The sequence below is a fragment of the Equus caballus genome, chromosome X (assembly GCF_041296265.1).
Source record: "Equus caballus isolate H_3958 breed thoroughbred chromosome X, TB-T2T, whole genome shotgun sequence".
Taxonomy (NCBI): Eukaryota; Metazoa; Chordata; class Mammalia; order Perissodactyla; family Equidae; genus Equus; species Equus caballus.
Genome location: NC_091715.1, coordinates 29,856,004 through 29,883,940, shown reverse-complemented (window position 1 = coordinate 29,883,940; position 27,937 = coordinate 29,856,004). Strand labels below are relative to the sequence as shown.

At 35.4% G+C, this 27,937-nt stretch overlaps 1 protein-coding gene across 1 annotated transcript in view; it reads right to left on the bottom strand.

Annotated features, from left to right (window-relative positions):
- CFAP47 (cilia and flagella associated protein 47) overlaps positions 1-27,937 on the bottom strand; it is a 423,229-nt gene that overhangs the window by 37,804 nt on the left and 357,488 nt on the right. Inside the window, exons 58-60 of the mRNA XM_023634518.2 lie at positions 5,175-5,334; positions 3,639-3,733; positions 30-182 (exon numbers count right to left, since the gene is read on the bottom strand). Of these exons, the coding sequence (XP_023490286.2) occupies positions 30-182; positions 3,639-3,733; positions 5,175-5,334 (408 nt within the window). The remainder of the gene's footprint in view (positions 1-29; positions 183-3,638; positions 3,734-5,174; positions 5,335-27,937) is intronic.

Below are 27,937 nucleotides of genomic sequence, written 5' to 3'. Positions count from 1 at the left end.
TTTTATATCCACGATTGTGGTTCTCTTACCATTGACATCTTCATAAGAATCATATGAGGTTCTTTTTGGAATCACTACAAAATCCATCGGTTCTAAGATAGGATTTTCTCCCCCAAAATCACCAGTCATTGTGACTTCCACATCCTTTTCTACCCGCTTCCGGGCTTGACATGTTATGACAACTACGGGAGAGAAATATTTGCAGTTAATTTAACTGCTAGGTATTATGATCATTCTTGAGATGGAAGAAAAGGAATTATGTCATGAAAAATAAAAGTTCCTTTGGCATCCTTTGACTTGTCACTGCATCTGGCATTAGTGCACAAACATACACTTACACACACATGCTCATGCAATATCTACATACATTGACATTTTGGAAGCAAATATGAATATTAAATAATATGTAAAAATAGCATTACTAGAGATAAATCTGGATGCTAAACACTAGATTATAGAAGATTATATTAGGATGTAGAAATTTGATTTAGGAACTAACCTAGTTATATCAATAATTCAACTGGTGGTTATGAACAAGTGAATTTTTCAGCTATCTGTATGTTCATTGTGGTAAATACCAAACTCTACTTACATAATAACATTATAGCAAATACCTTCAAATAATTTTAAAAATAAGTTCTGTAACATTTATTTTGTAATAACACTTTAAAAATATCTCCTATCAGATTATTTACTTACATGCACCTTAAAATTCATATTTAAATTAAGCAAAATATTTTGATTTTCATTTGTGAATTGCTTTTAAATTTACAAAATAGACTATTTAGCAGTTAAAAATAAAATTATAATGAATTATTTAAAATAATATTAAAATGTGATTACATGTTAATTTAATGTATAGCATTAAAACTTTATATATTTATATATAAATTAAATTCCAATATTTTCTTATATAAGAAGTTGTCAATGATCTTGTGAGAAACCAAAATATTGTTTCTATATGCAACTAGTAATTATATAAAGGAGTATTAATGGATTCCTTTGGCATTAGCTCTATAATATTGTGGGGCCATGTATACTAGAGTCCACATAAATAAGAATATTATCCCTCTAAATTATATTAAATGTTGTATTTTTATTAATTCAGATGCACATAGGACATGAATATAAGGGATAAAAAGGGAATCATAATACTAAAAAAGCTACTGAAATGTATTATGCTATGCTTTTGTGGCATCCACCATAATATATTCACCTAAACTGCAAAATGAATAATGTACTCAGATTTATGTGTTTTCACAATACATACCACATTTATAGTATAAAAATATTTAAAATAAATTTATTTTTACTTCTAAAATTTATAAGTTGACATTGAACATTTTGGACTTAGAATAAGCATGTGAAATGTACATTAAGGGTACAAAGTTAGATGTAAATTAAGAGGGTTGAAATGGCTTAGGAAAATGTACAAGCTTTTCTGGTTATAATTAGTTTCACTCTTAAAGCAGTAAATTGGAAATTAGTGAGATCAAAGTTACAATTAGTATCATGTCACTGGTCTTGTCCTATAAGTCCTTAGGAAATTAGTGCCCTGGCAATGTGAGGATCACTAAATCACAATGGATTCACACTCCTTTGTCTTTACACTGTGACAGGTAGGGGAGTCCTTTTCCAATTATCTGCCCCAGTGGACAGGAGAAGATAAGAATGCACAGAGAGAAAAGGTGGCTCACAGAACAACAGTACCCTGGGTTTGAGAATAACCTGGGTGATAGACACATAAAAAAGAAAAGAAACAATAAATATTGATAGCGATATAGTTGAGCAGGGAAAGCAATAGACTATTTCTGATGTGTTCTTCAAAATGAAGAATGGACTGTACAGAAAGTAAATAATATGTATTTATAAAATTATACCCATTTGTTTCTCAAGGGCATTTGTAGATAAAAATAATTACTAGAATAGGTTTTAGACTTTTGGTAAAATGATTTAATAGCTAGTACCCAACATGTTTCACAGCACTGATGTCACTACTAGGCTGTGCTAATACATTAAGCTAATACATAAGCTATTTACACAACTCACATTTAATTTAAAAATTGAAGAATTACCACGAGAAGTAACTTGACGGAAAATGTCTTTACATTTCTGGAGCATGTTTAACTTTCTTTGAAGAAGACTGTGCAAGAAATTTATGTTTTTATGTTCTCACAGGCTTTGTTTTAGACTGAAAAAAAATCTACTTTAAATCTTTAATCTGAGAAAAACAAAACTGTCTGCAGCAGACATGAGCAACACTGCTGTTAAATTCCAACAGAGTAATGTCTCGGCTTTATCACATCCTTTGATCAGATAACTGTATTATAAATTTTAAACCGTTCGGCTCTACAGAAAATATACAAAAAACTAATTTCTAGAAGGAAATAAAAGAAACATCTTGACATGTTCGTGAAACATTCTGAAGATAATTTAGTATATTTGAAATACTTGTATGTATTAATAATTTTTTAACTCAAGTAAAAATACTTGAAATAAAACAGATGACATTTATTGTCAAAGGTATTGCTAGGTATGTGGATTTTTACTCCAGTTAAAATTAAACTGCATAAGGAATATGTAATCTTGGCCTTTCTTGATAACCAGTGTATCTGGGGAAATGCTGTCATTCACAAGCAAAACTTACTCTTTTCTCTTCTTTCTAATTGTAGTGATGTAATAATTTATGTCAGTGGAAGATGAACTATTTTGCACTAGCAAAGATTGGTATTGGAGGGAAAAGGAAAATTCAAAATTGCAAGACTTGTTTTAGCTCATCTGTGTTGCCCAAGGGGGAGATCCAAAATAGATACCCCTTTGCTGTGCAGAGCAATTCAGTGCATCTCAGTTATGAGGAACTATGCCTAGAGCCTGCTAACAGGTTGGGATACTAAATCTCGCTGTATGGTTATCTAAGAGGAATTGCATTTCTTAGGCTGATCCTGAGAAGAAAATGGAAAAAAATAAAGGAATGTGGAAGAAATGAGAAGAGTATTGAGGAAAGAGAACACACAGAAACTTGTGAGAATCCTGGAGTATGTGGAGAAAAGAAGGGGCTCATTGAGAAAAAGAAAGGCATTTTAAGAGTAGAGAGTTTACGTTGTGTGTTTAGTGGCAAAGCAAACCTCCTTGAAAACTTGAGTACATTTTTTGTCCTCTGCCTGGTTTTTGGAGAACATCATAAACGTTTGTGTCTGGGACAACTAAGAGAGGGATCAGCGTCTCCATAGGATAGTTCTTGGATAAGACTTGGAGTTACACAGAAGCTGGAATACGATGATTAAATGTGACCTGAGAACCAAAGTACCTGGGATCTTACAGATCTAGTGCAGGGCTCTGTACGCCTCACAGAATTTGGGATAAAGGGGCCTGAAGTTAACGTTATTTCAATCTTTCCTGATTTCTAGGTTTCACCAACAGGAAGGGCAACAGGAAATGGTGTGGTTTTATGGAAAGATCTTTAGACTTATTGTTAGAAGACCAGATTCAGTCCTAGCACTCCCCTCAATAGGGCTGGTCCCTCCACAACTTACTTTTTCAGGACTGTGATTTTCCTACTTACACAAAGAAGAAATGGGAATTGAGGGCCCTAAGGTCCCTTAGCATCCTGATGTTCTCTGACTCTAAGATATACCTACCTGGAGGAGGTTTAGGATGTGGTGCCTGTGGGAGTCCAAGAATAGGGTACACCCAGTGTATCGCTTGCATTTCTCTGCTGTCTATTCCCATATATCTAATTAGAAATTAAATTATTAAGAGTGAACAAAAAACATAAACACTTTCAATATTAGCATAAATGAGCATATTCTTTATTAACCTAATAGTATTTTAGCAAAGCTTGTGAATTTAACTTTGGCAAGGAGAAACTAAGTATGAAACACAAAACATTTTCTGCAAACGTTGATTTCACAAACACTTCAAAGCAAACCCTGGGAAATTATCACAAAGAAAAACGTAATGTAACCATCATGAAATGTAAGTTAAAATTAAAGAACTTTTTCCCCTACACTTAAAGGTTGGTATTGCTATTTATTGATGTGACTCTACTACGATTAATCAGAGGTAATACAGTTCCCATGGGTTACAGAGTAAATTGGACAGGCAAAGCACAAAACACAGAAAACGCCATGAAGTACAAGACTTCAGAAATTGATGGGGAATCTACTTTTAGGGGATACTAGTTAAAAGAAAGAGGGCATTTGTCAAAATATTCTAAGTCTATCATACACCATCAGGAGGACAGCAATACTAGAAAACAGTTCTGATCATTGTTGAAAGCGGGCTTTTCTTGTTAAAGATGAAACATAAATCGTGGCAGGTAGGACCAGCACTGTGGGCACGTGACCTGTGCAACAGTGCAAGAATCCCACACTTGGAATTGCTCCATGCTTGTTTAATGCACTACAGTAACTGTCTTGAAATTCTTAATAACTTTTAAACTTTTTCATTTTACACTCGGACCCACAAATCACTTAGGCAGTCTTGACTGCAGGAGTGTGAAAACATGGCAGAGTGGACATGAATGGGCCCAGAGGAAAGAATATTTTAAAATGTGAAGAAATAATGCATATGAAGGACAAAGTAAGAATTTCTTTTTAATTAAGATTTCTAGGCCATTACTAATTAAATTATAAAAGCACAGAAAACATTTAAATTTTCCATAATTTTATTGGAGCTTAAATTTCAGCTCAGCAAAGAGGTACTTGCATTCTGGCAATGACACAGTATCCCCTAGTCACAGCAGTGTTTTCTCAGGATGTCATATCCTCCAGGCACAGTGCCATCACTTGGTGAATGCCAGCATTACAAGTCCTATTCTTCGCCCAGACAAGCTGTTTCAGGTTGCTTTCTAGATATAGATTATTTACTGTCTTAGAAGTAACTATTTTCCCAGTCAAAAAGGAGTCCCTTTGCATGTCTCTGACTCTGATTCATTGATATGATACTTAACATTGGCTTGTTCATCACCATGAACTTCAAATCAGCAATGATATATACTATACCCATATAACAAATATATTTTCCTCCTCTGAATATATACATTTCAACACTTCAGAGAATATAAAATCATGAACTTGACATTGCATAACATGTAAAAGAAACGCATCACATTGTCACATTAGTGCCAGTCAAAATGAAATCATTTTCCTTCAATGTCCTTATCTGAATGTTACCTTTTCATCTCTGTGTGCAATTCATCAAAATTGTCAATAAGCCAACTTCTTCTATTTGCCCTTATCATTCGAACAATGACCATTGTCTTGTATAATTTCATAACTTTGGGGATAAATAACACCGGGATATCTACATTCCCTTTAGGAGGCAATGCAATTCCTGTAAAACACACAAAAATAATACTTAATGTGGTAAACATTTTTGGAGTGCAATTTTAGTCGCAGAAAGTAATCTCCTAATTCCTTTACTGATTATCAATTCTTCAAAATCACCTGTGAACAAAAAATACATTATGCTACATTATAAATGGACTTCACTGGCTTCACTAATTTTCCTCAAATGTCATCAACCCAACTGAAAAACATTTTATCCTGAGGCAAGAAGGCTCCCTTGAAGAGGCTGGAAGGGCTGAAGAAATGTTGAAAGTGATGGCTTGGGTTTCCCAGTGTGATAAAAGAACCATAAGACCCACGAGTCTTTTCAAGTCTTATCACATTTTTCAAAAGAGAAAGTATAGCAATTTTTTGAGCCTTTACTTTCTTGTGTATTTTTTTTTCCTAGACTATAACAGCTCTAGGTTTCTGCTTGGAGCCCCAAAATTGTTACCAGTAAACTGTTCATTTATTTAACTGATCCATGAGGGAAGCCAAAGCTTATCTGTGAAAGAAAGGGGCATCCACTCCAGGTTGTAAAAATCAGAAGGCAGAAAAACTAACAGCATTTTCTTGTATTCTGACGGATTCAAATTTTTCAACCTTTACTTTACATAAGAACCCCCTGCAAAACTTGTTCAACATGAAGCTTGCTGAGCCCCAAGTTGAGAGATTCTGATTTATTCAGCCTGGGCTACTGCCCAGGAAGCTGCATGCTTAAGTAGCACCTCATGGGATCCAGAAGCAGACAGTCATGAGATGATAATTTGAAAAAAAAAAACATAACTCTACCTGTTGGACAAGTATTAAGAGGTTGGAAGAGTGGTGAGCTTCTGGCCATTTGTCACAGTGAGGATTTCCAAGTGATGGGGGTCTTTATTGTGAAGAGAAACACTACTTCTTTATACGAAAATGAGAGATTATTGACTATAGTCTGTCTTTTTAAATTCTTTGTTGTAAGAGAGATGATATTCAAAGCCATTTTGTCTCAGATGAGAATACTGTACTAAGCTATTAAGAACATCAAGAAAGGAAGTGGAAAATGGCCCCTACGCAAAACATCTCAACTCAAAATTCTTTCAAATTTTCAGTTTTATTCCCTTAGGAAATGAAAACGTTCTAGGGTTTAATATCATGGTTAATAACAATTAATAATTAATATGATTACTAGTTAATATTTATTGAGTAGTGACTATATGCTAGGCTCTGTGCTAAATACTTTTCACACAATGTCTCATTTCATTCTCAGAAAATCACCATAAATTAAGTGCTATTATGTTTCTCAATTTAGAGATGGGGAAATCGAGACAATTTGGTTAAATAACTTGCACAAAGTCCCAATGAAAGATTATATTGTTGACTAAGATATCTAAACAATGCATGTTATCTTCAACTTTCTCTTTATGAGCTCTATATTTTTAATGTATCATTGCATTCAAATGAAGAAAACAGTAAGAGCTGGTATAAGATAGGATAAAGAGCTGGAGCATGATAAAAAATAGCAGAGCTGAGTCAAATAGACCATACATGCATCCCCAAGGAAATCCAGTTTAGAAATGATCATTCATCCTTACAAAATTATATTATCACTAAGAATAGGTTATGTTATGACTAAAAACAAACCTACACATTTAGATGGTGTAAGGAGTCAAGACAGAGATACAAAAGGGTAATTCATTGCTTACACCATACTTTCTTATAATGTTTGAATTGAAAGTATGGAAAGATAATGCCATGATAAATAAGCCCATTTAACCAAAAATTTAGTAACCAGTTTGTGGCTCTAACTTTTTACCGGTCTACAAGTAGAACTGTAGCTCCCTGCTGACTTCACTGTAAGTTTCTTTAACTATCATTACACACTTAAACAGTAAGAATCGCTGTGATGTTATATCACTTCCAAGATATCACTAAAATTTAACATTGAAAAGAATTTGGGGAATTTATCAAATTCATTTTGTGTCTCACAAATGAGTTTTATTTCCTGTGGTTTTCCCATGGTCCTTTGCAACACTTTGAGTAGAGACAGGAAAGCTGTCCTCACTTCTATCTTACAATCTACCCACGTTTTCTTCTAATACCTATATGCTTTCATTTTTATAGATAAATATTCAGTCCATTTGTAATTTACCCATGTGTATGGAATGAAGAGTGTATCCTATGTTATTGATTTTCTGTATGAAACCAGTTATCCAAAATCCCCTTATTTCAAAGATTACTGATTTGAAATGCTGCCTTCATGGCATTTCCGTGTGTATTTTGGTCTTTTTCTGGATTCCCCAGATTTCTTTAGTCTTTCTTTCTCTTCATGTGTAAGTACCACCTTGTTTTAATTACAGATGCTTTATTTTGTAGTAGGATTAACTGCCTCCTCCTCCAGCTTATTCTTTAAAAGAATTTTTCTTGGAATGAACAGTTAGCTCCAGGAAATGGATGGGGTGGGGCAAATAGTGCTTTTAATGGGAGCACCCTACATTTATACACGAATTTAGAAATAATTGATACTTTGTCCATTCACAATCCATCCAAGAGCAAGAGCATAGCCTTTATTTTACTTTTCTCATTTGAGCATTATATAAGGTGCTTCTAGGTTCTTGGAGTAGGTTTTTCAACCGGTCTCAGTTTTCAGTGTTATTAGAGGCTTATTTCAGCATCTTCATATGTGTTTAGCAGGAAGCTGGGCAGAAACCACATCAGTTGTCTTTACCTTCCAACTGCGAAATCTAGATAGTATGATGATTACTATATTTATTAGCTTAAACAATATCATAAAACATATTCTAAACTCAAAACATTTTCTGCACCCATCTCTTTCTGTTTTACTCTATTCTCATATAGTAACAACAAAAACTACAGATATATTTATTTTTTCTATTATAGTTATCATTCTTGAGGTTCAAAACCCTAATAAACATCTGGGGGAAAATGTGCACCTTTCATTTTACATAATTTGTGTATTTATATATTTTACGAGAGGTATACATTATTTATAGAATTTTCAAAACCCTACTAATACTTCACGTTTAGTATCTGAGAAATATTTAAAAGAGTGACATTCATTGTATTATTATGGTTTTGCTTTTGAAATCTGCTATGGCCCAGTTGTGCTTAGCATTCAAATTTTAGTCAGTGTATTTTAAAACTGCTATTTTGATTACTGGTTTGATTAAAGGTGTTAGAAATGTTTATGTACTATTCTCCTATTTGAAATATAGAAATTGTACAATGCTTTAATGGCTATGAGGTTTACTGCCTTCCTAGAAGAAAATCTTATTAAGAGAGTAAAAAAGGCATAATCCTCATTTTAGTGATGAAAATAGTTCATTCTGGGAGATTCATTTTTAATCACTTTAGTGGTATTACGTTACTGCTCCCCATAGCATAATTTCTAATATTTAGCATGGCATTAGAAATGGCCCATGTCAGGTAATCAAAGAGATACTAAGAAACATACTAGCACCTAAGTCATGCTATTAACTTTGCTATAGCAGTTTATTATAATAAGAATACCAGCTTTTATTTTTAAAACATCATCACCGAGAACATGACTTTTCGTTAACCATTTTCAAACATGAATTCTATGCACTTGCCAATTGAATATATTTTTAATAACTGATTTTTTGGGAAAAATAATCTTTAAATTATGACTAAAAATGGAACAGAATCCTTAACGTGGTGGTTTGGAGAAGAGTCCTTTCATTGGTTCTTCTCAGATATTATAGGCTGAATTTTGTCCCTCACCCCTATTTATATGCTCACATCCCAAGCCCCAGTATCTCAGAATGTGACTGTATTTGGAGATAGGGCCTTTAAAGAGGTAGTTAAGTTAAAATAAGACTGTTAGGGTTGGCCCTAATCCAATCTCTCTGGTGTCCTTATTATAAGATGAAATTTGGACACACAGACACACGCTAGGGACACACACACACAAAAGAAAGACCCTGTAAGGATACAGTGAAAAGGCAGCAATCTACAAGTCAAGGACAGACACCTCAAAAGAAATCAAACTTCCTGGCTCCTTGATCTTGGACTTCTAGCCTCCAGAACTGTGAAAAAATAAATTTATTTTGTTTAAGCCACCGAGTCTGGTATCTTGTTATGGCAGCCCTAGCAGACTAATACATGAAATTGTCTTTTCTTTTATGTTCTCTCAGAGTCTGAGGCACGGGATGCCACTGAAGTCGCTTACAGAAATTGTAACTCCAGGCTCTCAAAACATAGGGCAGATAGAGAAACTTGACCCTGATTGTCACTTGGCGGTGGCGGCTACGATAATGGAAAATCTAGGTACCAAGCATTCTTCCTTTCCTACCTGTGCCTCGTCAACTGAATGGGGGCATCTATTGAACAGCAAGAAGGGCATTTAAGGGATTGAATTTTCTTCCTGAAGGATTAGAGACTGTTGCTGCTTTATCCTGCCCCTCTTTTATAGAGCTACCTAATATTTGAGATTTAATAAAGAAGTTGTCGGAAGAAGACAGCATCAAAGGGACTAGTGTTGAAAAAGCCAGCACTAAGCGGAAGGTCACATTTACTCATAGAGGCGATTGGGGAAAAGACACAAGTCCATGCTTAGAAAAAAATGTTCAGTTTGAGACATAATTTTTTTAAGTAGGTTTTGGGGTTCTTCAACACAAATATGATTGCTAAGGTAAATTTTACACCATGAATTAAGCGCCTGTAAAAGTTCAAGTTTTATGTTTGCTTTTTTATCTTTTTTTTTTTATAGAGACTGAAGGGTTTGTTTGTTTGTTTGTTTTGTTTTTTTCTGGGAAAGATTCGCCCTGAGCTAACATCTGTTGCCAATCTTCCTCTCTTTTTTTCTTTTTCCACCCCAAAGCCCCAGTACATAGTTGTATATTCTAGTTGTAAGTCCTTCTAGTTCTTCTGTGTGAGCTGCCACCACAGCATGGCTACTGATATGTGGTGTCACGTCAGTCACTGACGAGTGATGTGGTTCCATGCCTGGGAACTGAACCCAGGCTGCTGAAGTGGAGCATGCCAAACTTTAACCAGTAGGCCATCAGGGCTGGCTCTATGTTTGCTGTTCTAAAAAAAGCTAAGAATACATTAGCAAAAATAAAAACAAAATTATACTTAAGAAATATACTTAAGACATAATTAAGATATACTTAAGTATACTTAAGATATAATATACTTAAGAAAATATTGATTTTAATGTAAACATTTCATTGCTACCTCAAAATGAGTGAAAGAACCACTATCAGAGCCTCCTGACCAGAGACACAGTGAAGGAGAGCATTTCCTGTCATTGAAGGCCATCAAGCACATGCCGCATAGCCAATGACAGCCAGAAGAGAGAAGGGTTTTGAGCTTTCCATGAGGGTTTGGAATAAAATATCTTAATGCTCCTTCTAGCCCTAATGTTCTATGATGACATTTTTCCTTATAAATAGAAAAGATAACTAGGATTAAAAAAGTTAATGTCAGGGAATTGAATATTTTCTTGGAAAGCAGATAATTTTAATTTCAATTAAAATTACCCACAGAGAATTTTAAGATAAAATAATGTCTACTACTACGACTAATATTTAAATTTTGAAGTGAGCCTTTCCTCATATGAAAAAAGAAGCTAATATAATATATATAGCAAGGTTTTGCTATGGCAAAGGTACTACTCCCATTCCATCCAGATCATCCCATTTTGTACAGTATACACTGATTCTACACCATCTTGTTCTTTCATTTATTTATTCAGAAAATACTATGTGCCATGCATTGTAATAAGTACTAGAGATAAAATAGTGAAGAAAATAAATCCCCTGCTTTCCTGGATCGCATACTCCAGAATGTGTTGGGGGCGGGGGGAAATAGAAGGCAAACAACAAATAAAATGTATTACATGTACATATGGTGTTGTTAAGTAAAACAATAAAGGGTTAGAGAGTGATGTAGATATTAATGTGAGGTGGTCCAGGAAGACCTCTCTGATAAGGTGTCACTTGAGCAGAGCACGTAAAGAAGTTGGAGAAGCCTCATAGACATTGGTGGGGGGGGGATATTGAGATACCAGGTAGATATATGAGTCTGAATGCAAGCAGAGATCAAGGCTGGGGCTATCAATTTAGAAGTTGTTGGAATCTCATGTTCGATTAAATGAGATCTCATCAGGAATGAGTGTGGATAGAAATGAGAGGAGGAAAGAAGACTGAGTCTAGCACCTCTGGGAAGTCAGGGGGATAGGAACAGGAGAGAAACATGCAAAAGAGAAGGAGGAGGGCTTCCGAGAGAGATAAGAGGAGAATCAAGCAAGAATTCAGTCATGGAGGCCAATTGTTTCCAAAACAGTGAGAGATCAGCTATGTCAAGTAGAGCTCATGGGGTGAGCAAGATGAGGACTGCATATAGATGATTAGATCTGGCAATGTTATATTACTGATGACCTTAAAAAGAGTAGTATCTTATTACAATGCATGGCACATAGTATTTTCTGAATAAATAAATGAAAGAACAAGATGGTGTAGAATCAGTGTAGATTGATGGGGAATAAAGCCCGATTAGCTTGGGTTCAAAAGATAATGGTATAAGAAGTAAGGACAGTAAGTATAGACAACCTTTCAGGTTATTTTGCTATAAAGAGGGATCAGAGAAATGGGATGGTAGCTGGCAGGGATAAAGGATCAAGAGAGGCATGTCTTTTAACATCAAGAACTACTATAGCATGTGCATGTTGATGCGAATAATCCCATAAGAATTATTATAGAGAAGACAGACGGAAGAACTGCAGAGTCCCACATAGTTGAGTAGGTGTGAGATGCAGTGAACAAGCAAAGGTCTGGCCATAAGAGCACAGAGAGCTTTTCTGATGATTACATCAGAAACGGGAGGGGGTACAAGGCACATGGATGAAAACAAAACTAGGCTGGTTGATGTAATGGGAGAAGCAGACAATTAGACTCTAATTTGACTCTATATTCTTAATGAAATAGGAAGGAAGACTACCACATGAGAGAAGGGAAGGAAATGCTGGATGCCAGTAGTAGACATCAGATTTTAATTCACTGTAGGAAATTTTACCATGGTCAGTTTTACTAAAGGAAAACCACGCCCCATCAAAAGTTCATCCCTCACTCACAATTTACTTCATTCTCTCTCTCTTTTTCTACCTATCCATCCATACATCCATCAACCATACTCCCTGTCGTAAAGGCCTGACATTCTATAACTCCTAAGCAGATATTAGTCCTCTCTCTGTTAGAATATTTACCTGCATTTCTGAGACTAAGAAAATTGCATAAAATGACAGAAAAGAGAAATGGCACTGTGCCTTGGGTTCTACTTTACAAGCCCAAATCTTATAAACTGTTTTAATAAGTTCAATTTCTTTTCTCTTCATAGAAATATTCTAGTGGTATAAGTAGGTCTAAATTCAGGTTGTAGACATTTTTCTGAAGGGCAGGCATCCAGGCACCTTTGCATAACAAGAGCTGTAGCTTTGCGTTTTACAATAAAGTCAGTAGCTTCACTGACTAGCTAGGAAATCCACCTGCTTTATGCTAAAAATCATAATTACAAATCTATGTGACTGGAACCTGCGTTCATTTGTGTGGAAAATTGGTCATTTGACATAATAGGAAGGGAAATATTATAAAAAGTGTGATATCATGCTCAGCTGCCGACATAATTTAATAAGCACTCATGACAATTATCTGGAGACCTGGGTATGCTTTATGTCAGGCAGCAGCACACATCATTAAATGTCACTAAGCAGTGAGTTCTTGAAGATATTTTCCAATTCAAACATAGCAACATTCAATTTCAAAAACACATTATTTTTGCAAATAACATTTTTATTATTGATGTCAAACTACATGATATATGATAACTAAAATTGACATGTGACAGCAATTATCTCTCATAAGGGAAAAAAATGTCTCTTTTCTAACTGCTAATGATAGAACTCTGATTATTAGCAATCATATGAACACAAATGATGCATATTTTGTCCTTTAGAAAACAGATACTACAGATACGAAACATAGTGTATATCTTTATCCTTTTGGCTATTCTCTTATATAATATGATATAATCCTTATCCAATACAAAAATATTTGAGATAGTTATAAACATCCACTTGTAAGAAATGAAAGAGAAATCCCATGTACCCTTTACCCAGTTATCTCCCAGGGTAACATCTTATAAAACCATAATACAATACAAAAAACCAGAATGTTTATATTGATAGTCAAGATATAGAAGTTTCATCACCATAATGATCCCTCTGGTTAAACTTTTATAGACACCCCACCCCACCCCACTCCATCCCTGAATGATTACAACCACTTATCTATTACACGTTTCTATAATTTTATCACATGAAGAATGTTAAATAAATGGAATCATACAGTATATCACCTTTTGCAGTTGACCTTTTCACTCAGCATAATTCCCAGGACATTCAATCAAGCCGTTGTGCTTATCGATGCTTCGTTCCCTTCTATTTCAGGGTAGTACTCCCTGGTATAGATGTACCACAGTTTGCTTAGACATTCACCCATTCAGGGCATCTAGGTTGTTACCAGATTTTGGCTATTAAAAACAAATCTGCTGTGAGCATTCATACGCATGTTTTTGTGTAGAGATAAATTTTAATTTTTGTGGAATAAATTCCCATGAGTGCAACTGTTAGATGGTAGGGTAGTTGCATATTTATTTTTATAAGAAACTACCAAACAGTTTTCCAGATTGGCTGTTTCCTTTTACATTCCCACCAGCAATGTATGAGCAAGCCAGTTTCTCTACATCCTTCCTAACATTTGATGTTGTCACTATTTTTTATTTTAGCCATTCTGATAGGTGCGTAGTGAAATCCAATTGTGGTTTTATTTTGCATTTCCCTAAAGATTAATGATGTTGAACACCTTTTCACGTGCTTATTAATCATCAGTATATTCTCTTTGGTGAAATGACTGTTCATGTTCTCCGCCCATTTTCTTTTTTTTTTTTTTTTTTTAAAGATTTTATTTCTTCCTTTTTCTCCCCAAAGCCCCCCGGTACATAGTTGTGTATTCTTCGTTGTGGGTTCTTCTAGTTGTGGCATGTGGGACGCTGCCTCAGCGTGGTCTGATGAGCAGTGTCATGTCCGCGCCCAGGATTCGAACCAACGAAACACTGGGCCGCCTGCAGCGGAGCGCGGGAACTTAACCACTCGGCCACGGGGCCAGCCCCTTCTCCGCCCATTTTCTAATTTAATTGTATTCTTATTAGTGAATGCTCAGTATTTTTAATATAGTATTCTAGATACTAACCCTTTGTCACATGTGTGGTTTGCAAATATTTTCTTCTCCCAGTTTATAGCTTTCTATTTCATCATCTTCTCATGGGCTTTTACAGAGCAAAATATTTTAGTTTGATTATGTCCAATTTATTAATTTTTGCTCTTACGGAATTTGCTATTGGTGAAATCTAAGAACTATGTGCTTAGCACAAGGTTGAGTTAATCTTTGCATAAGAAGTGAAAATCTTGACTGGAATTACATTAAACCTGTAGATGAACTTGGGAAGAACTGTCATCCTTACTATATTGAGTCTTCCAATTCATGAATACAGTGCACCTCTCCATTTATTTATATGTTTGATTTTTGTCATTTTCGGTATACAAGTTCTATACATGTTTTGTTGGATTTCATTTATTTGGAGAGATTGTAAATGGTATTAAGCTTTTAATTTCAGTTTCACATTTCCATTGCTAGTATATATATGATTGATTTTTTGGTGGTGTTCTTGTTGATTGTGACCTTGTTGAACTCACTTAATACTTCTACAAGCTTTTATTTTTGTTTGTAGATCTCTTAGAATTTTCTGGTAGACAATCGCGTGATGTGAAAATAGGGGCAGTTTAGTTCTTCCTTTCCATTCTATTTGCCTTTTGTTTCCTTTGCTTGCCTTATTGTACTAGCTAGGACTCCCAATAGGATGTTAAATTAGTGGTGAGAGTGGGCATCCTTGTGTTACTGCCTATTTTAGAGAGAAAGTATTCAATGTTTCATAATCGAATGTGATTTAGCCGTAGTTTTATCATGTAAGCTCTTTATCAGGTTGAGGAAGTTCCCTTTTATTCCTAGGTTGTAAAGAGTTTTATAAGGAATGGATATCGAGTTTTTTCTAATGCTTTTTCTACATTGATTGACATGTGATTTTTTTTTCCCTAGTATTTTCCACAGGGTGGATTACATTAATGAAATTTCAAATATTGAACTAGCCTTTACTTCTGGAATAAACCCCATTTGGTTGTGGGTATATTTTTTGTTATAACTTTTTGGATTCAGTTTACTGACATTTTGTTGAAGATTTTTGTGTTTAATTTCAAGAATAGTATTAGTTTGTAGTTTTCTTTTCTTTTAGTTTTCTGGTTTTTGTATCAGGGTAATGCTGGCCTCATAGAATAAGTTGAGAAGTGTTCTGTCCTCTTCTCTTTTATGGAAGAGTTTGAGAAGGATTTATGTTAATTCTTCTTTAACTGTTTGGTAGAATTCACGAGTGAGGCCACCTGGGCCTAAGGATTCTTTTTGGAAGCTTCTCAATTATTAATTCAATTTCTTCAATAGTTATAGGACTATTATATTATCTATTATCTATTTCATCTTTGGAGAATTTTAATAGTTTAGAATTGACTAGAAATGGATCAATTTCCCCTAAGTTGTTGAATTTATGTGTTTAGAGTTATTTATAATATTACCTTATTTTCCTGAGGTCTTAGTTTACCTGTAGTGATATTGCCATGGGTTACTTGAACCTATTGTAGGATTTATAGTATTTTTGAGTGTATCACTTCATACAATTTTTTTAGTTGTTTTAAATGGTAATTCAATATGCATATGCAACTCATTGCTGTCCACAAGTATCAATGTTTTACTACTTTGAATGAAGCATATAAACTTTATGTTTTAAAATGTACCTGGGATTTGTTTTAATCAGGTATGGTAAGAAATGCAGACACAGAAATGACCATTATGAAGGAAGAGGTTATTACACTCAAATATCCCTAGAAACAAGAGGCACGGCATGACATGCAGGGCCACATGGAGAAGCATCAGAGTTGATCATGGGGTGGGGCAATGGGCAAGAGTCTTTACTGTGGTTTTCATGAGAAGGAATAAGCAAGATAGGGTAAGTCGGCTAGTGGGGTTAGGACTGGCTAGTTTGAGTAATTTCAGTGGGCTCTGAGGTGTAGGAGTACCTGGCCCAGGAGTGATAAGGGTAGGGGAATATTGGCCTGGAATGTAAAAGCCTGATAGAAGAGGTATGGGAGGTATGGGTTCTGGATTGGTTAGTTTGCATATGAAAGGCACTCTCACAAATGAGTCATTTACTATCTGGAGGAAGTAGCTAACCCTAGGAGGTGCAGTTCCATCCCAGTCAGCAAGGTCCCAGATACCGGAGCACCAAAAATACAGAATATAAAAAAATATAGTTAATATAACTGATTCTATTTAGATCACTTTATCTGCTCTATAGTTTAAATAGAATTATCTTAAGACTTTCCTCAATCTCTTTCTCTCTAGACAGAAAGATATAGATAATATAGACTCCATATCAGACAGTGTTGTAATTTTTGCTTCAATCAGAAAATATGATTTAAGGAACTCAAAAGAAGTAGAATCGTTTATTATATTAACATTTATTTTATGCATTCTGACGTTCTTCACTTTCTGAAGTTCTAATCTTTCTGTATGTTATCATTTCCTATCTGTTTAGAGAACAACCTTTAGACATTCTTTAGGAGCTGGTTTGCTTATAACAAATTCTCTTTCTTTTCCATCATCTGAGAATGTCTATAGTTTTCCTTTATTCACGAAGGATATATTCTTTAGATATGGAGTTTACAGTTCTTTCTTTTCAGTACTTGAAAAATGTGTACCACTTCCTTCTAGCCTCCACGGTTTCAGATGAGAAATCTGTCATTTGAATAGTGTTTCCCTATAAGTAATGCACTGTTTGTCTCTGGCTGCTTTCAAAGCTTGTTTATTTTTAGTTTTCATAAGTTTAATTATGATGTGTCTTGTCATGGATTTCTTTTACTTTAAACTATTTGGAGTTTACTCAGCCTCTCAAATCTCCAGGATTATGTATTTCATAAAATTTGGCAGGTTTTTCAGACATTATATCTTTGAATAATGTTTCAGTCCCATACTCTCCTTTCCCTCTGGGGCTCTAATAATATGACTGTTATCTCTTTTCTTATTTTCCTAGGGGTTCCGGAACTCTGTTCATTTCTGTTTTCAGTTTATGTTCTCTCTGTGGCTCAGACTGTGGAAATTCTATTCATCCATCCTCACATTCGCTGATTCTACTCTCCATCATCTTCATTCTATTCTTGATCTCATCCAGAAAGACATTTATTTAACTTTTTGAATTTCATCTGTTCTATAATTTCCATTTGGTTCTTTATTTAACTTACATTTTTCCCGAGATTCTGTATTTTTTCATTTGTTTCATGAGAATTCAAAATCATTTGCTGAAGCAGAACGTGGGGCACGATTAACATTGCCTCATTACAGAAGGGTACTATAGAAGTTCTGCTCCCTGTTAAGCCCAAGAGAAGAGGTGGAAGGAAGCAGAGTGCCAACCAAGCTCTACCTCTCACCACTTCCTACTACCTCATTGATGTTACATGGAGCGAGAGGCTTAGTTCCCCACTGGTCCTTGCTCACATTTGGAGAGAAGGGAAGCAGAATGCCAACCATCCTGCCTCACTTTTCTTCACTCTACCTTGTTGATGCCTGATAGGAGTGAAGACTGTGTTCCCCACTGGATCCCACTGACTCCAGGGATTGGGTTAGAGTAGGAGTGCCTGCTGACCCTGCATTACATCCTACTGGATCTTGCTGACACCAGGAGTGGGAAGAAAAGTGGATTGCTTACTAGCCCAACCTACACCAATTTGCTCAGTTTCCTTGACAACAGGTGCAATTAGAGGTGACTAGACCCTCCAGGCATCATCTCTTTAAATCTCGTTACCGCTGGCTGGGGATAGACTCTCAGCTTGTGACAACCCTGTTGACACTACCCTGGTGGGGTACTTGGAGCTCCACCTGCTTCTGCCAGGAAAGAAATAGAAGATAAACTCCCCTCTCAGTCCCACCAACACCATTCTGGCAGGGGAAGTGGAGGACTGCCTACTTCAAATGTGGGAGTGATAGATTAGTTTTCTGCTTGGCCCCATCAACACCACAGATAGGAGAGGGGAAGGAAATCAGAGTGTACTGCTTGTGAGGCATGAGGGTGGCATGGGGGAGGGTACAAAATTAATTATCTGCTTGGACCCACTGAACCTATGTGGGTGGGAGACATGCGGTTTTTCCATTAATGTTTGGCTAGAATAGGGTGGGAAGGAATAGGACTGTGCTATCTTGGCAAAACCAGAAGTCCAATAAATAGGAGTATTTAAAAAATGTTTTCTCAAATATAAATTGTTTCCAATATTTACAGACAATCCAAGATGTTTTTTCCATTTATATATTATGATTCCCTTAGTTCTATAAGTTTTTTTTGGAGTGACAGAAAATGTTGCCAAACATTAAAATGTAAAAATCAAGGGACACAAATAATTTGGATACTTAATGCCACCATCAATAACAATAACAGTGTATTTCAAAGTGGTGAGGAAGATTTTTCTAATTTCAGAGAACCAGTGTCTTCTCAGGGGAAGAGTCAAGAAGGTACAGAAAACATTCAGAGAAGTTGATTTAGGGGATATAGGGTATTTTCCTTATGAGAGATCATGAATTCTAGAGGATGGTGTGGTAAAATTTTAGGATTTGCAAAGGAGTGAGAGTGGTAAAAAAAAAAAAGTGGATGTACACTGCCCTTTGGGATATGAATGCTGAGAATGAGTGAGGGATGACCCAAAAGAACTGGTGTTCATGTGCCAGCAGCTATAAAGAGGGATAAATGTATAATTACATACTTCAACATGGAAGGAAGACAGATGATGATGGTAAGATCTCACACTCCTACGATCTTTGGGGATGAGACTTTGGAGGTGGATAGGAATGGATAACTTAGCAAACATACATCACATAAAAGGATTTGCTAATGGCTTGAAAATAATCCACCAAGTATTCAACACTTTCACTACCTAAACATATGTATATACTTTGCTATAAATGAATTTAGCATTCTCAAAACTCAGCCCTGACAAGTAACAAACTAATGTCAAACGTGGAGAGCTTGCTAATATATTCAGAAATTGAGTTCTTGTCCACAAGATAAATGTCTCACCATTTACTTTACCCTCCTATCAGTTTTATTCCTGATAGAAGTTGTGATAAAAATCACAGTACCATTTACATGTGATAATAAGATGAATAACACTCAGTGATGGCTTCTTCTGCTCCTATCAAAGAGCCAGGGATTCCAATACATGCCCAGTTGCGACAGGAAAGGAAATCCATTATAGCCACCAGAATTCAGAAAGAATAAAAGTGGTGAAAGGTAATGAGTGGTTGTGCCTAGTCAAAATAGGGAAATTCTAGAATGGATGTTTTCATAAAATATATTCATCATTTCCCTTTTATGAGATAACTGAAAAAATGTAAATCTAATCCCTTCTGTAAGATTAAATTTTGACTTGCCCACAGAGCTGGTGACGGTAAAGAGTTTCAACTGTGTACTTATTTCCTGCTCATGGAGAGCATGACAGCATATATCCATTTGATCTTACTTTTAGACTTAAATATACATAGGGATGTCAGCTAAAAAATAAAATAAAATAACAATTTCAGCTCAGGTGTAATTGGATTTTTGACATATCAGATAGAGCTCTGATTACATTTGACAGATGCATATTGATTTTCATTTTAAACTCTTCTTATCCAACATATTTTGTTATTTCTTGAATTTTGTGCTGTAAATTAAATAAAGGTTTGAAGTGATAGAAGATTTTAATTAACCTCACTGACAATGTAATACCTACTCTGGAACTAGAGTCCAATATTATAGTTTTTCATGCAAAAAGAAACATAATGAGAAATTTAATATTTGTGTAGCATAAAGCAGGAATTCTGTTGTTTTGATTGTACCAAACAGGTCATAAGGCATGGTTTAGAACATATTTTTGCTTGTCAGAGTCTAAGAATTAAAACAAAAATGTGAAGTCTACAAAATTGCTTTGTTTCTCAAAAGTGACCCAGATGTGTTAAAGCTGTCACCACCTTTACTATTTCTCCAAACTTTCCTTACAGCTTCCATGTCTTGAGGCTCTTGCATAGAAGCTAATGCATTCTAATTTTTTCCATACCAGTGGATTCCATGCCAGTGATCTTCCATATTTTTGCCTTGATTTCTTCTCTATCTTATGCATGTGGCTAAATGCTCAATTTTAAGCATGTTTTCATATGTTTCCCCAAGGAAGGCTCTTGATATTTGCTCCCACCACAATAAAAACATTACTAGACCAATAAAACTGGAAAGAGGATACTGATACTACATTTTAAAAAACAAAATTGCACTCTCTAATTCACATCTTGCTTGATTCCAAAACTAGTAGGAAAGTATATGATTTGCCTTTCATTTTACTATCTGAGCACTTATTTTAAATTTTTCTTTCTTATGTCTTTTCTAGCATCTAAGAAAAAAAAGTGTTCCATTTTTTTAAGAAAGAGAAAATATTTTAAACTTAGCATCAAAAATAGATTATTCCGAAAGCAAACAAACCTATATAGATCTGTTTTTATTAATATCATTAACATAGACTGACAGAATCTTTGAGTTCTAATTTAATGGTCCTCATGTATAACCTCCCAGTGAATGCAGGAATATATTCTAAAAAGTCCATGGGAGATGGCCCCTCAGCAACCATTTGGACCCATCATCTGATGAAGAGTTCCTATTTCTTAAGGTACTCAGTTCCTGCATGAAGCAAAATTAGAAAGTTCTTCCTTGTTTTAGTCCCTAGTTCCACTGCTTGGAGCTACCAGTTTCTGGTTGAAGTTCTAGTCTCAGCAGCAATATAGGAAATCAAACTCCGTCTTCCACACTTGGAGAAGTCACTTTTCCATGCTCACTATAATTTATTCCCTCAAGCACTAGACCCACTTCTATACATCCGTCAATGTCTTGCTAGTTATCTAGGCTTCCAGGGATTTAAGATCCTGACTGTCTTGTCTTTGCTAGGTCCTTCAATATGCGATCCCAAACTAGTAAGGTTAGCTAGGTGTTATATTTCATCTATGATGAGTGATTTTCTGGATCTGCAAATACTGCCCTTGTTTTGGGACATCACCATTTCTACCTAGATTATAACATGTTGACTGTTGCCTTATCCTTAGTGTAAGATTTTCCAAATTTCTGACTTCACTCCTTCCTAACAGCTGTAGCTATGTCTGGTTTCTGCAGCACCAGTGTAGGTCTAGTTGCAGGTTTCGGTTACAGGTACCTGCAACAGAGTTGTCTGGCCATTTATCAGGTATTTACTAGCCATTTCCTGAGATATAACATTACACAATAGCCTTCCTTACTCACTATCCATGCAAAGAAGCACTCTATCTTCCAGTATCTTAATATACAGTATGTTTAATTGACCTAAATTATCCAGGTATGATCAAACTAGTGTGAAGCAGTTTGGAGCAATTACCTATATTCTTACATGTGAGAAAAGTGATTTTACTATTATGGCTCAAATTTACTTTAAATTTTTAGATAAACTTACTACAAAGTATGTTATCAAGAATGAAGTAAGCCAAAACCAAGTATGTGCTCCCAAGCTGCACACCACCATATTCCGTTTATGCTATTGATGCTTTGAACCCAAATGTCAGACATTCTATTATTTCCTTAATACTCTGTCTTAAAGACCTCAATAAAACATTACAGAATACTGAGATTAAATATGCACTTGGCATTCTAGCATATTGGTTTTCTCTTCCTGTTTTTTTGTGATACATAAATTTACTAAATAGTTTATGGGTTTAGACAAGATAGAAGTGGCATGGACTCAGATAAGACTCTATCAGCAATATTATAGCCATCCCTGCAGGATAATTCATTCATTCACATTGTCCCTTCACTAAGGACTTTCCTAGCCAGCATATTCAAAATTGCACCTCCAACACTATGATTTTCTTTATCTCCCTCCCCTGCCCATTTTCTCTCCCCATCCTGTTTGATTATTGTCTGCCTCTTCCCAACAATATGTAAATCCCAGGAGGGCAAAGATTTCTGTCTGTTTAGCTCCCTGCTGTATCTACAGAATTTAGAACAGGATTTTAGCATATAGCAGTTCTCAATAAATATTAGTACATGAATAAATCGAACAAGGAACTGTTCTAGTTTCTAGGAATACCGTAAAAAGTGAGACAAAAAATATCCCTGTGTCATGGAACTTCTAGTGGGGAAGAAGAAGAGGAATAAACAGATGACTATGTAATAGGTTTTAGGTTAATTATTTAAAGATAAAGGCTGTTTTGGGGGAAAACTTTTCCAGAAGAGTGACATTTAACGTAGGCTTAAAAGATTTAGAGGAAGTTAAACAAGAAGTGGGGATAAGAGTGTTCCAAGCAGAAGGGTGAGCAATTTAAAGGCCTAACTAGGAATTGGCTCAGAACGTTGATGTAGGATCTCAGGAAAGAGTGGGAGAGATTAGAGAAGGGAAGGTGAGAAAAAAAAGCAGGGACCAGCTCCTTTGGGGCCTTTCTGACCTTACCTCCTAAAGTTGAACAGGAAAACACGGGGAGCTTTTAAACAGTATGGCCCAATTTATGTTTTCTGAAAGATCATTCTGTCTTCTGTATGGAGGTTAGAGTGTAGGGTGCAAGACAGAAATAAAGGGAGCTGTTGCAGTAGTTCAGTTCGTACAGACTAGGGTGAAAGCAGTGGAGGTGGTAAAAAGTGGTCGGAAATGGGATATATTTTTATGGCTTTGGTATCAGTCTTCACTGATGAGCTGGAAAAGTGCAATGAGAAAAGGAAGGACTTAAATATGATCCTAGGTTTCTGGCACAATAAACTAGATAAAGGTGCTATTAACTGAGATGGAGAAATCTGTGGGGAATAAATTAGCATGAGAGGGAAGGGACAGGTATATCAAGACTAACATTTAGCAAGAGATACCTACTAGAGATCCATGTGAAAAAGAAAATATGCAGTTGAAACTCGAGAGAAAGTTTGGAGTTGGAGATATAAATTAGGAGGTCACAGTATATAGATGGAATCCACAAGCCTGAAAGAAATGACCAGGATGATAATATAACTGGAGAAGAGACAGGACCGAGCCCTTAATCAAGCCAACACCTAGAGTTCTGTTAGCAGATAAGAGACAGAAAAGAAGACTCAGAAAGGCGGAACAATGACGTAGGAGGAAAACCAAATGCCTAGTGAATATAACATTTCAAGGAGAGCAAAGTCAACTATGTCAAATGCTACTGAGCGATGAAGCAAAAGAAGAACATAGCATTGACCTATAGATATTACAACATGAAAGCCATGATTTCCCTAAAAAAGGCAATTTCAGTCGAGTTGTCAGGATTAAATCCTCACTGAAGTGAGTTAGAGAATTGAGAATAGAGATAAAGAAGTATAGTAAGTATAGACATTTCTTTCTAGAAATTTTGCTTCAAATAAAAAGAGAAAAATGCATCAGTGGCTGCAGGTGCCATCAGATCAAGGTGTTCATTTATATATATACTGCTATCATAACAAGCTAATATATACTGTGGGAATCATCCAGTCAATACAAACGTTGCAGATGTAGGTGAGATGAGGAATAATTGAGAGGCAAGGCTGTTGAATAAATTAGAACAGGTGGGATCTGGGGCTCAAGTGGAGGGGCTGCCTTGAGATAGGAGTACAAATAATTTGGCCCTAGTAATGGAAGTAAAGCCAGAGTTCTTTTTGTTTGTTTTTGCTCTGTTTTTTCTTTTTCTTTGTCCTTCAGCCATATTCAGCTCTACGTGTGCAAGTATAGAAATGGCAGAGAGTTGGTTTGTGTCTGATGTAGTAACTCGATCACTTTTCCCAATACTTCACTCCCCCTCTTTATTATAATTATATAATCCTGGCCATGCTTCGATTGTGATTTGACTTTAATGTTTCCTGTGTTAAGATAGGCCATTATATTTCCCATCTCCACTGATACTAAGCATGACTTCATCGACCAATGTAATGCGGGTGTGGGTGAGAGCATGCAAGTTGAAACCTTAAGAAGTATTTTGTATTTCCACTTGCCCTCTTGTGCTTCTTCCAGCCACAATGAGAACATGTTCTAGGAAAGTCTCAGAAAAAGTAAACATATAGAGCAGCCCTGAATCTGATGCACAATCTAAAGAAGAGCTTCCCAGATAATCAGCAGATCCATAAGCAAGAAAAATAAATGTTTCTGGTTATAAGACATTGGGATTAGAGGGATGTTTGTTTGCAGTTTTAATGCAGCAATCACTGACTAATTCACCATGGTTGTGGTTTTGCCTAGTGTATAGAAGGAAGATGGACAAGGGAGTTGAAAGCATAAAGAAGGGAGTGACTATAATGATAGATTGTAATGACCATTTATCAGAAGTTTGGGCTGTAAGTGTTCAATATACTAAAATCCACATACTTGTATCACAAGGATATAACGGAATTTGTCCAGTGCCTTGTGGAAAATGAAGAACATAATTATGACATATTTTCCGAGATCTAAGAGTTTAGCAAAATAAAATTAGGTCAATGTGTTAGAACTTGCTCTTAATCTACCCATGCTATTATTACTATTCACGTTTGTTTTTATTGTAAGCATTCTAAATGATTTTAAAGATATATTAATATATTTTTAGGAATTAAACTAACTGCTTAGCTTTGGAATCCTCCTTGTTCCACTTTTTGTGCAGTAGCAACCAAAACTCAACTTATCATCACATTACCATCCCAAATTCACCTAACACAAAGAAAGACACAGTCTTACAGGAATTCTAAAACATGCCATAGATTTTTTACAATAAAATTAAAAAATAATTAGTATTCAGAATAATTCCAGAAATGATATTATCTGACAGACTTTTAAAAAAAACTTTTTATTTGGAAATGTACAATTATCAAAACTAAGAAAGTAACATTGGTATAATATGATTAACTAAGCTATATACTTTATTCATCAGTTATTCCCCTAACGTTATTTTACATCCCAGGATCCACTCCAAGATTCCGCATTGCATTTAGATGCCATGTCCCCTGAGTCTCCTTCAATCTATGACTCAGTCTCTCCTTGTCTTTTATGACATTGACACTTTTGAACAGTACTGATAAGTTATTCTATAGAATGCCCCTCAGTTTGAGTTTGTCTGATGCTTTCTCATGGTAAGGTTGAGGATATATATTTTGGGGAATGATACCAGAGAGATTACTTCCCCTTCTCAGTGACTAATTATCAGGAGATATAATGATGTTGATATATTTTAATCCCAGTCATGTTAATCTTAATTAATTTGGTTAAGGTGGTATCTGCCAAGTTCTCCAGTGTAAAGTGAGTATTTTCTCTTTGTATTTAATAAATATTTTGTGGAAATACTTTGAGATGATGCAAATATTCCCTTTCTCTTCGAACTTTCACTATCTAATCTGATCATCCATCAGTGGACCTAGCTTGTATCAATCATTTATTTAGTACTACTTCAGACCCCAAAACATTCAGTTGACTATATTTGTGTGGGTCTAAATCTGGGTTTTCTCTTCCATTCATTTGAGCTTTATGACGATCTTTAGTCAATACAAATTGTCTATATGTCTATGTTTAGCCAATACAAATTAAAGTATTTTTTAGGTATATCTTAAAATCTGTTAGTGTAAGTATTCCAATTTTGTTCTTCCCTCTCAATTTTTTTTTGGAAATAAGTTCTTTTGTCTTTCCATATACATTTTGGAATCAGCTTGTCAATATCTACAAAAAAAGTCTGATGAGAAATAGATTGGAAATACATTGGATCTATATATCAAATTGAAGAGCATTGACATTTTAACAATATTAGGTCTTCAATCAATGAATGACATACCTATTTATTTAGGCTTACTGGATTTCTTTCATCAGTGTTTTGTACTATTCAGTATACAGATCGTGCACATGTTTTGTTAGATTTTTACCTAAGAATTCCAGGATTTTTTCTTATTGTAAATGATATTTTTAATGTCAAACCCCACTTGTCCACAGCTAGTATATAGAAATGCAATTGGTTTTTGCATATTGACCTGAAGAACTCTTTAATTCCACATTTTGAAAAGTATTTTTGCTGAGTATAGAATTATAGATTGACAATATTTTTTTCTTTAATCACTAAAGATGTCACTCCATTATCATCTAGCTTGCATGGTTTATGAAGAGAAGTCTTTATTCTTCCATATGTAATGTGTCTTTCTTTTAAATCTATCTCAAGATTTTCTTTTTGTTGCTTGTTTTCAGCAGTTTAAATATGATTTACCTAGGTTTTTTAAAAAAATGCACAGCTATTATCTTTTCAAATATTTCTACTTTTCATCTGCAGTATTCTTGCTATCTTTCTGCCTTCTGGAATTGCAATTATAAGTATGTTAGACTGTTTGATATTGTTCTATAGCTGTACAAGCCTCTTTTGTTTTCTATCTTATTTTCTCTTTATCTTTAACTTAGTGTAATTTCTATTGACTTGACTTGAAGATCACAAATTCTTTCCTTAGCTGTGTCAAATCTACTGACGAGTCCATCAAAGGCATTATTTGTACCTTTTTTTGTGCTTTCATTTCTAGCATTTCTGTTTGGTTCTTTTTAAATAATGTCCATCTCATTGCTGAAATTAATCCATTCTGTCACCTTGTCCATCTTTTCCATTCGAAGCTTAGATGTATTAGTCATAGTTATTTTGAGTGCCCTATCAGATAGTTTGAACATCTGTGCCATGTCACAGTTTGGTTCTAATAACTGATTTTTTCTTCAGAGTGTGTTATTTTCTCCTTGTCCTTTGTATGTCTCATAATTTTTACGTTGAGAGTGATACAATTTTGTTTAGTGTAGGGGCTAGTTTGCCAAAGGGTTTTTCCTAATGTCCATTCCACCCTCAGCTTTAGGTCTTCCCTTGGCACCATACCTCATATAGGGTCTGCCTTTTGCAACTTGTGCAGTGTTACTTGTGATTAATGCTCGTTAACCTTGTCATGGAATCAGTGACGGCAGTGTTCTCTGTTGTTCTGGTCAAGCCTGATTCCTATGCAGGCATCATGTCCCTTGGTCTTAGGGATGTGGCATTCTCAGTTTTATTGTCCCTCTGCTAGCTGTAGTTCTGCGTCTTACACATATTCCTGCTTCTCCTCAGGATTAGAAGTTTTTTTCCTCTCTCCTTCTTCCAACCAAAATGGGTTTTCACCAGGGCCCTACAGGCTAGGATATTTGTTGTTCTTCACCACATAGGTTAAGGCTTTTGTTAGGGAATATAAGAGGGAAGGGTGCAGGAAGATTTTATGCGCTTCTCAGAGAAGCTGCAGATCCCTTTTCCAAGAGACAACTTTTTAGAAGTTTTCCAGTTTCTTCTGTGAGAGCCAGAGGGGTTTTGGGGACAAAGCTTCCAAGAGGGTGCCATAGTCCCTATAACTTCAACCCTTGGCATCTTTCTACTCTTTCATCAGTGCACATTCAGTGTCCCAATTCTCCA